Genomic DNA, 14,018 nt, shown 5'->3' with positions numbered 1-14,018 from the left:
TGGATTTTTCAACATCCCAACCTACTTTTGTCTGTCTGGTTAAAATTAATATCTGTTTTTGCCACAAACTTTTGCCATGAACAAGTATTGAATTTATGCATTATATTTTGTAAAAATCTTTGTGGTAGATGTCACACAAACCCTGAACACTCAAAAACAGAGGTACAGGAGTACCATCTTTAACATATGTTCCTGTACATTCTGGCCCACAATAAAAATAAAAAGCAGTTTTGTGATTAGTTTAAGGCAGTGGTTCTCAACCCTTTTCCTTAAGGAACCCCTTTTCTATCATTGAGTAAGCTGAAGATTTGGACTCCAAATAAGTGACCAATTTTATTGATATTTAATATTATATTCAGTGCATAATAATAACAGCACAGAACAGCTGATAAACTGCACAGTTATCCCAAATAGTTGATGCAGTAACTGCAAGAAGATTGTGTGAAATGAAAGATTTAGATTACATTTGAGCTGATTATTTCCCATGAAAGTTACATTGGAGATAGTTTTCCTGATATCTCTCTGTTTTTTTCTGTATTTACATTTTATTTTTATTTTTAACAATTACACTTAATAGGCTACATTTTTGGCAAATTCAGTATTTTCTTCTGCCTTGTTTTGCCATTGTTCTATCAGCTATTTGTTTTTTTTGTTTTTTTTTTGGTGCAAACTTTTCTAATGTAAGGTAAGGCTGTTAAGTAAAGAGTGAAGGATCTGTTTATATAACTTGTGTTCAGGTCTTATCGTGCTCTTATCGAGATTCATTTTTAATTTATATCCTGAATAATGTACATTTTAAAAATGGCAATTTCACATAGTTTACAAAAACAAACTAAATGACATAGATGCCTACTTTATATTTTTTTTTAAAAAAAGCTTTCTTACACCTCCCAAAATCAAGAAGGCCTCACGACCCCACATGAAGATTAGCGACCCCTGGTGCAGGCCGGGAACTCCAGGTTGGGAACCATTGATTTAAGGTAGAACTTTATATCTGTCCAAAACTGTGTTTTAGACAGCAACTACTAAACATACTGCTGGGTCAATAAACTGTTTGATGAACCTGGATGGTGCAGGGGGACAAAGCAATTTGCCACCACTGTGAGGTCAAAGGTCAGTTGGCAGTTGGTGGCAAGCTGGTGAGGGATCATGTCCATCACACAACACTAACTATGCCCTCAGACTAACTGGTCTCGCTATACATTTTTTCTCCTGTCTTAATCTGAGCTGTTAGTCGGTGTTGCAGTAGTAAGGACTGTGAGAATTAGCCTTTGCATTTAATGAAGAAAAGGCTTGTCTCTCACTCATGCAGGGTGCTAAAGGGAGATAGCAGGGGGGAAATGCCTAAGGGATGTGTCACTTCCTCTCCAAAATCCTTTGGATAGGGCAAGACTGTCTCTATGTGTGATATCGGGCCACACAGGGTATATCTAGAACAATATGTGTTTGATAAGCTTGTGAGGTGTGGCCCCAGATAAATGCTGTGCCTATTCCTGCATCTTGTTTCAATGTAATCAGTGCATCAAAAAGGGTATGCCAGTAACCCCTTTTTTTTTTTTTTAAAAATGCCTATTCTGAAAGACATGTGGTAGAGCTGAAATGTGCATTGTTAAAACAATGAGTAATTTAGAGGGGAAACCCCCAGAATAAGAAGTGATGAGCAGTTTGAGTTTTTGGAATTCTTGTTAATTTTCCAAATTGATCTAACCAAGTTAATATGAACAGATGGTATCACTCCAAAAAAAATCTAACATGGTTGTGTGTGTGTGTGTTGCCTGGATACACTTTGGTATTCTGACCTTTCAAAAAAGCAGAGACGCCAGGATGGTCCCACCATTCTCTCTTCCTTTTTCCACCTCTCTTCCAACAACTCTGTGTGCAACATGACCCCATTTCCTTCCAGTTCAATGATGCAGTGTTGATATTGTGTGCATCAGCATTGGTACTTTTGCTGTTAATCAATTTGTATGTTAAAGTTTTGAACATTAGCCGCTTGTGCATGGTTCGGAACAATTGAATCGTATTATTTTTATGCTTACTTTGATAGAATCATCAAGGATATACAGTTAAGCATAAATCTGTAATACAAGTAGGCCTGGGCAATATGTTGAGGTATACCATGAGATGATATAGTCCAGAATTGCCCAACTGTTGGATTACTTCAGGCCAGTCAGATACATACTGGATCAATCTGGCAACCAAAAATTCTGGCAGCTGTGAGCAGCTTTAAGTGATAGCGTAACTTCCTTTCTCTCAAATTCCCAAACCTTGTCAACAACTATAAAAACGACATGTTGTAAATTTAATCTGATGCACCACTCAGCAGCTGTATTGCACATTTTTCAAGATAACAATGTTTTCTAATCTAAAAGAGGCCGAGACCCAAGACCAGTATTTATCAGGTGCATGAAGGGTTCTTGTTGAGTATGTGAAGGATATAAATATCAATAACCATCACTAGTCAAGGCCTAGTCAGATTTTTTCTAGTACTAAGCTCTAATTTAAGTGAATTTAAAGGTTTTTTAATATCTATGTGACTAACTAACAAATGTGATTATGAGCAGGGAAAAAAGGTATAAACAAAAATGTTTTATGAAGCCTTCAGGCAGATTTTTGGGTGTGACCACATTTTGTTTCAGGTTCTGGCACTAGTGCCTCCAACATAAAAATAATTAGCCTGGGGCTCCACCCTGTTGGTTTATTAGTCATGTTTTGCAGAAGGCAGTAAAACAATTCTGATTGTTTCATGAAAATGCAGGAATGGCTTCATATGTCATACTAACTTTCTGACTCACCAGATTTGTCCGTAAAACAGCAATCAGAATAGTGTTTGTTCCATGATATTGACCCACACTGTGCATACATCACAAACACATACACTGCTGACACTGAGCAGATTAATAAACACTCAACTCTCAAAATACAACATGTACAGATCCCACCTCAGTGATCCCCACACCCTGATAAGCACCGCCAAAATAAACCTAGAACCAAGATACTGTGTTTGCATGGACTGATAACCTCTTACATCACATTTTCCCCATTCGCCTCATTTCTCCTTGTGCTTAGTACGTCTTACAGATGTTTTTATGACAGGAGAAACATGAGATGAATGTTAAAATATTGATGTGTCCTGACATGACCTTCAAAATAAACTGAGGTTCCACACGTTGAAAAGAAGCTAAATAAATGTGACAATTTAAAAGCTTTGATACCAAAATAACAAAATAAAATCTCATTATCCACTCTGTTGTATTGGTTGCAGAAAGATTTGTTCTGTAAATATGTCATTTCCTGCCTGTAAGACATGAACATCTTTTTTGATCCTGATCATTTTTTGCTCTCCTCTCAGCAACATGGCCAACGCTCTGGCCAACGCCATGTGTGAGCGCTGCAAGAGTGGCTTTGCCCCAGCGGAGAAGATAGTGAACAGCAACGGGGAACTTTACCATGAGCAGTGCTTTGTGTGCGCCCAGTGTTTCCAACAGTTCCCAGAGGGACTCTTCTATGAGGTAACACTTTGTCTTTATGTCTTTTTAGTGTGACATTCATCATCTAAGAAAAGATGCTGCGCAGGAACTGACAGGTTTAAATACACTACATAGCAGAAGGCAATGCATTGCAATAAACATAGTCATTGCAGATGGTTTGGACTTTATTTTAGCTAATGTGGATCAGTGAAAAATTGACTGCCTAAAAACACTGCAGTGCGCAGCTCATATCCACTTGCTGCATGACCTGCAGTTAAGATGAGTACACAGTTAACATTAAAGCATGTAAGGATAGGTCAACAGGTTCAGGAGATTTTTGATTTTATTGCCTGAAGGCAGAAGTTGCTCTGAAAAGATGAATGTAACCATGGTTACACTCTTCTTTTCTGCCTAAAATAAATTTCAAATGGCTGTGTTGGGTGAATGAACTGGCTGTTTCTTTCCAGACAGTTAGATCACTGTTTAGTGCAAGGCTGCTGTTAGTGCACATTCCTCAGACAAAGAAACATATGGTCCTGCCGAGGTAAATAAAGACGTGTGAACACAACCTTAAAGGCACAGTTCACCCCAAAATCAAAAATACATATTTTTCCTCTCATATGTAGCGCTATTTATCATTGTAGATTGTTTTGTTATAAATAATGAGTATTGGAGATAACAGCTGTAAAGATCTCTCCCTTTTCTCCCATATAATGGAATTAGATGGCACTGGGCTTGTGGTGCTCAAAGTGCCCATAAAATACATTTAAAAATAGAATAGCAATGTCTCTTTCCAGAAACCATGATCTGTTTACTCAAGATAATCCACAGACCTTGTTTTGAGCAGTTTCATGTAGTAACTATTTTCTTTCTACTGAACTACACCCACCAACTGTATTCACAAACACAAATAACTAAATATATGGTTGGTATCACCATCATCATCTATCTACTAATGGATAAGAGGCTCGTGCTTGTGACAGCGTGAGATGTAATCTTTAATGGCGTTCTCCTCGGCTGAGCTGTAACATCAGCTAGCTCAGTGGTGCTAGGTGAGCTAGCAGTAGTTGCACACTTCCCTCTGCGCAGTAATACGGTTGGTAGTTCGGTAGAAAGAAAATAGTTCCTACACGAAACTGCTGTCTAGTTTTTGTATTTTTTGGTGCTTTGAGCACCAAAAGCCAAATGTCATCTAGTTCCAATATACTGGAGAGAAGTCAAAACATCTCTACTGCTGAAATCTCCAACACTCAGCAACTCATGCCAAAACAATATAGATTCATAAATAGCGGTACAGGTAAGAGGTAAAATATCTCCTTCTGATTTGGTGGTGAACTATCTCTTTAATGCAATTTAATTTTAGAAAGCCCATTCCAGGAAGCTGTTTGCTCATCAGCCTTGACACAAGGCCAGATGTTTCTCCGGCAGGCCCCAGAGAATCTGATGCTCCTTTCAGTCAGTTTATCAAAGAGAAGGTGTCTCTAATGCTCCGATCAATATGAACATCAATGCAAAGAGCACTGCATTAACCTCTCGTCCCTGTAAATAATTTTACCTGTTGCCATAAATAAACAGCCTACTGAATGCAAAGACTATCTCAGTGTTGAGCAATAGTAGCTTGATTCTTGTTTTTGACGTAGGATTGTACTGATTTTTAGTTTGTAGATTTGAGGTGGAAAGAAAATAAACCTCACCAAGAGAGAGAGTTACAATAATTTTTACTATAGAAATTAAAAAAGATGGTTTCTGACATCCTCAATACATGTGTTGTATTAAGCAGTGTGAATCTGTGGTGCAGTGATGGCGGTTTGTAATACCACAGTGTTCTTCCACTACAGTATATAGCCATGCTTGCACAGATGCGGAAATGTGACTTGGGACATGTGATTTAGATATTTAAGCCCACATCTGCATTTTGTGATGCACATTTACACAGACAGAAAGATAAAATAAAGAAAGATTATTTGCCAAATAATGCCATGCAGGTCATCCTACATTGTTATGTTAACTCTTATGAGCTTGCTACTCCAAAATGTTCTTGTTGGCAGCTGCTGTCATTAACTGTAATGACTCTTCAAGTCTCTCTCTCGACTGTTTTTTGTAATAATTTGATTCCTCAATTATAACAGCTTCAGCCTAAAGGACCTACACTTTTATTCAAAAAATACTACAATAATAAAACTTAATGAATTGAGTAACATTTTTAGCTGTGGGCATGTTGGTTCTGCCATTTTTCATCAACATAACATAGTGTTACATTAGTAAGAATGTTATGATCTATTTGTGCATAAAGAGAGAGATATTTTTTTTAGGATTGTAGAGTTTACTGTTGTTGCTATTATGTTGTGTTAAATAATTGCTATGTGTTTGAATAACTGCATGCAAACTGTTTGAATTCTGTTGACAGTTTGAAGGCAGGAAATACTGCGAACATGACTTTCAGATGCTGTTCGCTCCCTGCTGCCACCAATGTGGTAAGTACAGGAACTGCAGTAACAGAGAGAATATACCATTCATTCATTTTCTCTACTTGACCTTACCTGTTCAGGGTCATATGAAGATGGAACTTGGAGTGTATCCGTGAACATGTTCTCCATGATCTTCTGTTTATTTCTAAGGGGAGTTCATCATTGGCCGTGTGATCAAGGCCATGAACAACAGTTGGCATCCAGACTGTTTCTGCTGTGATATCTGCCAGGCTGTGCTTGCTGATGTTGGATTTGTTAAGAATGCTGGAAGGTCAGTTTCTCTACAACCAGTGGACTACAAGCTGAGCCTTAAAAAAGAAAGCCCTTTGTTAGTCTTCTTCACTGGTGTGGTAGTCAGGGACAAAGTGTAGTGCTGCAGCAAATGTGAAGTGACACACAGAGAACAAAAGAGATGCAGACAAGAGTTTGGATTTTTCAATGCTTCTGTTTTAGTTGCACTTCACAACTAGTTGACATTGTTCCGATCCTTTCTCTCCCACCTTTCCTGTCCGTCTACAACTGTCCTGTCATTTAAGGCAAAAAATGCCCCCCAAAAATAAAAAAAACTTTCAAGGTGAAATGCGTAAGTTGGCTGACCACAGTTTGAGTCACAGTAAGGTGCGAGTTCAGCACAGCGGGGGAAAAAATGCGCAAGCAACCATTTCTTTTTATTATTTTGAACACACAGTAATCCAAGTGTAACAGAAAGACAAAATCCTCTTACTGGGGACTGAGATAATATTTAACCACCAGCAACTTTGGGGTGCCCGGTAGCTCAGTGGATAGAGCAGCGCCCCATATACAGAGGCTGTATCCTCGCCGCAGCAGCCGCAGGTTTGAGTCCAGCCCCGGCCCTTTGATGCATGCCCCCCGCCCCACTCTTTCTCCCCCTTTCATGCTCAAACTGTCCTGTTCATTAAAGGGAATTAAAGCCAAAAAAAAATCATCTTTTTTTAAAAAAAAAACAAAAACACTGGCCACTTTGATAAATAAATGTCATTATAACAAAAAAAAAACATTTCAAACACTTATGAGTTACACTGTATGAACTCCGGAAAAAACATTTTCATAAAGGAAACCGGTCACAACAGGCTATAAAACTGAAAGGCATCACTTAATAATAAAAAGAAACTTGTGCTTTAGAAAGGCTGTTTCAATGAGTTCCACCTTGGCTTTATATTTAAAGCACCCAAACATTTATCATCATGATGATCGACAGATCTGGGTAATGCTGTCAAATATGATTTTGATGTGTTTCCATTCACATCCCCTACAACGGTGGAGCGACGCCGACCCACTGCCCTCATCTTACACACAACTCTTGTCACTGCCGTTGTAGTTGTATGGGAACCTGCAGTTGGGTGATTGAGTTCAGTTTAATTTGTGTTTGTCATTGTTTGACTTGCACGCCGATCCACTTTTTCGTGCTCATGTCAGCACACGTTGCTAACAGCGTACAGCAAAAAGGTTTCCAATTGAAACTCACACTTGTGAAATGTGGTTCCACATTACGTGCATCAGTCTACATTCCATATAGTCTGCATGCGGCTGCGTACACCGAACCATGACTCATGTTTAGTGACGTTTTGGTGAGAATGCACGAATCAGTGCAGCCCTCGAACACAGATACTTTACTGATCAAACTAATGGGATCAACAATGCGTAAAATCAAGTATCTTTTTGTCTTTCCTTTTGTCGGTCATTTTCTTCCCTCATCTGTTCCTCTCTCTCCCATCAGGCACCTGTGTCGTCCATGTCACAACAGAGAAAAAGCGCGGGGCCTTGGCAAGTACATCTGTCAGAAGTGTCACGCCATTATTGAGGAGCAGCCTCTCCTGTTCAAGAATGACCCGTACCACCCTGATCACTTCAACTGCAACAACTGCGGGTAAACACACACACACGCAAACCTGTCCAGCTGTGTTAGTTTCGAGATCCATTGAGAGCATAAGAGCATAAAGGCAGTGGGAGGACAGGGTCATGCTGCAGTAGATGGCGGGTGCAAGCTGCGTCAGGTTGTGAGTTGTCCTGAAAACGCCTCAAGACTTACAGAAAGAAGTCTTTTAGTAAGGATCACGCTTCATTTGTTGTGCAGTCATGATGCTTTCAGGTTTATGCACACTTTGATGGATCCAGTATATTAAATATACAGTGATAAGACAAATTATCCATGTTTATCATAACATTCAAATGTTTTTCACTGATGAAGTGTTTTTATCATGAAATCCAACAAAATAATAAGTGCATCTATACAAACTTCAAACATATACTAAACACATGCAGCTCTTATTTTAATTACCATCAAAACACATTAGCAGGTAATATTACATGCAGAGCTGTCAATCTGCCGCAACATGACTAACTAAAGACTGCTCTCTGGTGGAGAAACTATGTCATTGCAACTGCATGTATGCTAGTGTGCAGACTACTGAAAATAGTTGAAAGTAGTTAATTAGTTGAAGTTACTAATTACTTCTCTCAAAAGTAATTGAATTACTCTGAATTACTGCATATGAAAGTAAGTTGATAGGAAAAGTAACATTTGCTTTCCTTTTGAATATCTGGTTCAATGCCCTCATTAATCCACACATAGGTCTGCTGTTTCAGTGTTGCTATGGCACAGTGTGGGACAAAAAATGTATCTTTGATTGCACCCATTATAACTATGATGAAAAATAAGTATGGAACAATAAAGCACACTAGATATGTTGTTGTCTTCTGTGCTTAGCTTAGTAGAAGCTTGTTATGTTGCATGATGCTTCATACGATTACATCATAGTCAAGTGTTGTTTCCCTCTTTTTCTGCAGTAAGGAGCTGACAGCTGATGCAAGGGAGCTAAAGGGGGAGCTCTACTGTCTGCCCTGCCATGACAAGATGGGCGTCCCCATCTGCGGAGCCTGTAGGAGACCCATCGAGGGCCGTGTGGTTAATGCCATGGGCAAGCAGTGGCACGTGGAGGTACGATATTTAACTATTGAAAACCTTAGGAGACACAACTTTAATGTCTATACTGGATTCACTCTCACGTTCATGAAGGTGAAATTGTGATTGTGTTTATTTGTTTGGTGTTGTCTGTTGTGGTCGTTTCTATGTTCTGTTTGAAATCATTATTACTCTGTTTTATATTTATGTAAACAGAAATCTCTGACATTCCCAACATTTGCAGTTATTCTCTAATGGATTTCCTGCTTAAATACATCTTCATATTTGAGGAACTGAAATATGCAATTATTCATTCTTGGTATAAGTTCACTTTAATGTGTGCTTTATGTCTGACTGATATTTTTCCCAGCTTTATCTCCACAGTTTTGTTCAGTGCGCTCCATCTCCGCTCTGTATACATCATCATTCCTCCATCAACTGTCTCTTTGTTTTAGCCTCTTTGGCTTCATCCCACCACTTCTTTCAATCTGTTCACATTTTATGTCCATTTTCCTGTCTTCCACACGTAGCATCATGTGTGCACTGTGTGTGAGCGCCCATTTCAGGGCCACCCATTTTATGAACGAGGTGGTCGTGCCTATTGTGAGAGACACTTTGACATGGTGAGGGGATTAAGGATTGGCCTGTCGTTGACTGCTGCACCATGTCTCACTTCTCCCTGCCTGGCTAGAATCTCCCAGCGTCCGTACAACAGTTACACTAATATATACCTTAACTACCAAATGGCATCTGTCGTTCCAACACTTTAGTCTGGAGCATGATCTGCAGGCCAGACTGATATAAACGTATGTCTTGATGCCAGGCCATATTTTCAGCCCAGTTACTTCACTTAAGTTCCAATATTAAGTTGTCAATATTTGTGTTAGAGGTGGGGGGGGGGCGGGTCAATACAGTGTAGTTTTGGGATATTTTTCATAGCAATATTGTATTGGTTCAGAGATGCCAAGTATCAATATTTGTTTAAATATGAATTATTAATATTCAAAATAAAAATTAAACTTTTGTTAGCCTCATATAACTTTAAAAAATGCTTTTTCAGTCCAACAGATACATATTGCTGCAATAAAAATGACTGAAGAGAGAAACTTTATCTTTAAAACTTTATCTTGTTAGGTAAATCAGATGTTGATAAATGTTCAACTTGGGGACAAAACTTACAGCTGATAAAAGGTAATAACTTACACTGTATTTCTATATATATTATTGCAATACTCAGCATACTGCAAAACATTTAAAATTGCAATAATATTCTATTGTGACCATCATATTGTGGGGCCTCTGGTGATTCCTATTTCTAATTTATATGGCATTATTTTTTAAAATATTACATATGGAATACAACTAAAAGTAAGCTGCCTGACTAAAAAATGGAGTCAAACTTTTTAAAACATGTTTTTTTTTTACTATGCTTGATGTATTTTATTCACAGAAAAAAAATCATAATGTTAAGAAAGGTGTTGATCCAAGAGGTAAACGTCACATTCTCGCATAGCAGCAGACAGGTCAGTTGATATCTAATGCTTTGTCAGAGACTTTTTATTAACTACAAGAATATTTTAAAAAATCAAGAAAATGTATTCTTTATTTTAGGTATTAAAATGGTCAAAATTTGAACATTGGCTGGAAAAAAATGGCTAGCAAAACCGCCCATCAAAATCAGCATGTTTTGACTTTTACAAATCCACACTGGTGTAATTGTACACTGTCATACTCATCAAAGGTGTCCTCATTCACAGACAGTAGGGGTGCTCATTCAGTTGCTTGTGAGGGGAATTTAAGGAATAGTTTATATAGTCTCTGCATTACCCTCCCATGTATTCCTCCCATGTCTGTTTGGAGGATTAGTACGCCCTCTAGAGCTCACTTTGCGGTCCACCTCCTCTACTCTCTGTGTCCTGCTTGGTTGCAGTAACAGGACATCTGGCCTGAACTGATCTGGTTGTGGTCTGACCTGATAATGTCTCAGCTGGACTGTGCTGCTTCCTGTAACACGGTCTGAATGTGATAATGTACTGACTGATGGCTGTGCTAACCATGTGTGCTTGACCATGGGTTTGTTTGCAGCATTTTGTGTGTGCTAAGTGTGAGAAACCCTTCCTGGGACACCGTCACTACGAGCGCAAAGGCCTGGCCTACTGTGAAACACATTATAACCAGGTAACACTCCATCCTATATAGAATATTTATGTTGAACACACAGATAGGAATCCAAACACGCTGTGCTATGTTTTAGCTGATGTGAAAAATGTCTCCATTTATTTTTATGTCATCAAAACAAGATGATTACCAATTTTCAAAATGTGTTATTTCATTCATGAAGTTTAGTCTACATTAGTACACAGAGATAGAGAAAGTCTTGGTACGTGGTTATTTTCATTTTCATAACAGCTTCCAAAGAGAGTCATTTTTTCAGTGAATAATATTGCACATGAACCCACTATTTTTATCAGTTATTTGAATAAAAAATAACCCAATACAAAACACATAATCTTTTTGGGTGAGCCTTATAAACAAATTGTACAGGTGTATGTGAGGTATTCTGGGTGAGAACTTCATTTTGTTCCCAGTGTAGTTTCCTTTGTTTCTGGGCATTTTTAGAGCTTTTCTAGATAAACACAAGACTGCATACACAAAGTATCAACAAAATGACTGATTCATCTTGTTTGACTTTAAGAGGACATAACATGCTTTTCCTTATTTTCTGTCATATATAATGTTACAATTAAGAATGTTCATATTAAAATGTGACCAACGTTTTAAATAACAAAGTAAATGCATGTAAAAGTAATGTGCAAAAACCTCTGGCTTCAGACCACTTTGAATACTCTGTATCCAGCATTTCTAATTTGGTTGCAAACTGATGTCAACTCTTGATGGATTCCATTATATGGTCATCTGCTCCAGCCTACTACAGGTGTTTACATCACAAATACTGCTACATGAAGCTACACGCTAATGTCAGGGAAACTATAAAAGTCTCATTATATTCCCCTACAGTCATTCCGCCGGATGCAATAGCGGTGCAGAGACGCCAAAAGCACTGGTGTGGAATAACGGGATATGCTGACCAATCAGAGCAGAGAGCCATTCAATGAAACAGATCAGACAGAAGGTGGTGAATACAAGTGTTCCAGCACAGACAGCATAAGGAAAATAATGTGGTTTTTGTGGGGTTTTTTCTCTGCATTTCTGCTTTATTTTGATAGAAAGAGAGACAGGAAAGGCAAGGGACATAGAAGGAGTGACATGCAGCGAAGGGCCTGGGCTGCACTCAAACCCAGCTCAGCCTTAATGTGCATTCAACTGGAGAGCTGGGGCAGCCCAAATATCATGTTTTTTAACATAAAATGATCTAATTTCATGTAGAAGACCAAAATACAAGTATTAAACTGAAAATGTGCATAATAGGTCCTCTAAAATGTCAATCAGAACCATGTTGGAACAGAAAGACCCCCGTTTAGTCAATGTGACGACTTCATCTAGTGTTAGTTGGATTTTTTTCCCCCTAACTTTGTAAAATGCCTCTATAGCCCGTGTTTGTGCATGTTTTTTGATCACAGCATGATATATGAGTCATGATAAAGACTGCCGGTGCTGCATTGTGTTGCAGAATTTAATTACTCATAAGATGTGTCACTGTGTGGCTCACTCTCTGTTTCTCTCCGTTCGTCACACTCAGCTGTTCGGAGATGTTTGCTACCACTGCAACCGTGTCATTGAAGGAGATGGTGAGAAAACTTATGAACTGTTTTGTGGGTGGAGGGGTCATATGTTAATCGTTATGCTGCCCTGTATTTTGATTGTGGCCCTTGACAATTAAAATTCAGACTAGACCAAATCCTCTGAACTTCAGTCATATGACGGTAATTTGCAACAGTGTCTCGTGTGACCGAGTTTCTTTTATTTTGTCAGTGGTGTCTGCCCTCAACAAGGCTTGGTGTGTCAACTGTTTCGCCTGCTCGACCTGCAACACCAAGCTCACCCTCAAGTAAGTCATACACGAGTCTAAGAGACACACTGTAACATTAATGCCATCACTGTGGAGTGAGATCAAGCCACACATTTTAACCTAGGTTATGTACTCATTTAGTGTTAGTTATTCGAAGAGTGCCAGAAATTCTCATGTGAGTTGGCCGAGCTTTGCTTGTGAGTTTTCTCTTTCATAACTATCCTGCATCTGGGACTGTTTGCTGCTGTTATCTGTCATTTTTTTCACCTTTCTATTGTAATGCACTGTCTCTGTGGACTCGTTTCTCCAACTCTCCGCTCTTTCATCATCCGTCTTTTTGTCCTCTTGTGTATTTCTCTTGCTCCACTTTTCCTTCCCCTGTCCACTCCAACTTCCTTCTTCTCCTTCCTGCCTCCTTCGTGTCTTTCTCCTCCTCTTCCTCTCCATCTCTCCCTTCTCCCTGCTCCATCAGGGATAAGTTTGTGGAGGTGGATCTGAAGCCGGTGTGTAAGCACTGCTACGAGCGCCTGCCCGACGACATGAAACGCCGGCTGGCAAAGCGAGAGCGAGACTCAAAAGACAAGAAGAAGAAACCACTGATACCTATGTGTCTGTGATCCTCTCTATCTCCTTTCTCCTCACTTCCACTCTTCATCCTTTGGTCAGTTTCCATCTTTCTTGCTGTTTTTTTTTTCTTTTCCCTTTTCATTGTCATGAAATTTCAAACACGCTCCATGCCACTTTTATTCCTCACATCTCTGTTTTATTTAGTTCATCTGCCTTTCAAACCAAATGATGAAAGCAGCATTTAGTGGGTGAGTGGGCACAGACTGAACATATCTGAGTGACCTAACACAGGAACTGTGTCGGAACATAACCAGCTTTCAGCCACAAACACTAGTCAGGATTAAGGCTGCTAACCTCTGCTATGCAAACAGGCAAATCAGATCAGTCACATGGTGAAGAGAATGCGTTGTTTCCTGGGTCTCCCGGTCCGTCTGGGCGCAAAGGGTAAAGCCTTAATCACTTCCGGCAGCTTTCTGGCCCCAGCTGTGGAAGTGCTGAGGTCCCACTGGGTTTAACACGTGCTCAGGTCCTGCCAACGATTATCTGCTTTGGGAGCAAATGTTGCCCAGGACAGCTGGGGGGGAAGGTTTAGAGAGCTTGCCAGTGTTAGTGGAGTTAAA

General features: G+C 39.3%; 1 protein-coding gene across 5 annotated transcripts in view; it reads left to right on the top strand.

Annotated features, from left to right (window-relative positions):
- Positions 1 to 14,018, top strand: part of LOC121948778 (LIM and senescent cell antigen-like-containing domain protein 1) — a 35,953-nt gene that overhangs the window by 18,761 nt on the left and 3,174 nt on the right. For 4 of the 5 annotated variants that reach the window (XM_042494242.2, XM_042494243.2, XM_042494241.2 and 1 more), the window contains exons 2-10: positions 3,353 to 3,512; positions 5,878 to 5,944; positions 6,089 to 6,209; positions 7,677 to 7,826; positions 8,747 to 8,897; positions 10,947 to 11,039; positions 12,562 to 12,610; positions 12,795 to 12,870; positions 13,304 to 13,492. In XM_042494242.2, coding sequence (XP_042350176.1) covers positions 3,353 to 3,512; positions 5,878 to 5,944; positions 6,089 to 6,209; positions 7,677 to 7,826; positions 8,747 to 8,897; positions 10,947 to 11,039; positions 12,562 to 12,610; positions 12,795 to 12,870; positions 13,304 to 13,448 — 1,012 coding nt within the window. In that variant the 3' untranslated portion in view covers positions 13,449 to 13,492. The remainder of the gene's footprint in view (positions 1 to 3,352; positions 3,513 to 5,877; positions 5,945 to 6,088; positions 6,210 to 7,676; positions 7,827 to 8,746; positions 8,898 to 10,946; positions 11,040 to 12,561; positions 12,611 to 12,794; positions 12,871 to 13,303; positions 13,493 to 14,018) is intronic. The other variant, XM_042494240.2, reaches the window with a different exon arrangement.

This window comes from Plectropomus leopardus, chromosome 10, assembly GCF_026936395.1.
Source record: "Plectropomus leopardus strain MGB_pleo_1.0 chromosome 10, ASM2693639v1, whole genome shotgun sequence".
NCBI classification, from domain to species: Eukaryota; Metazoa; Chordata; class Actinopteri; order Perciformes; family Serranidae; genus Plectropomus; species Plectropomus leopardus.
Note: the sequence above shows the minus strand (reverse complement) of the source record. Positions and strands in the feature narration are given on the sequence as shown.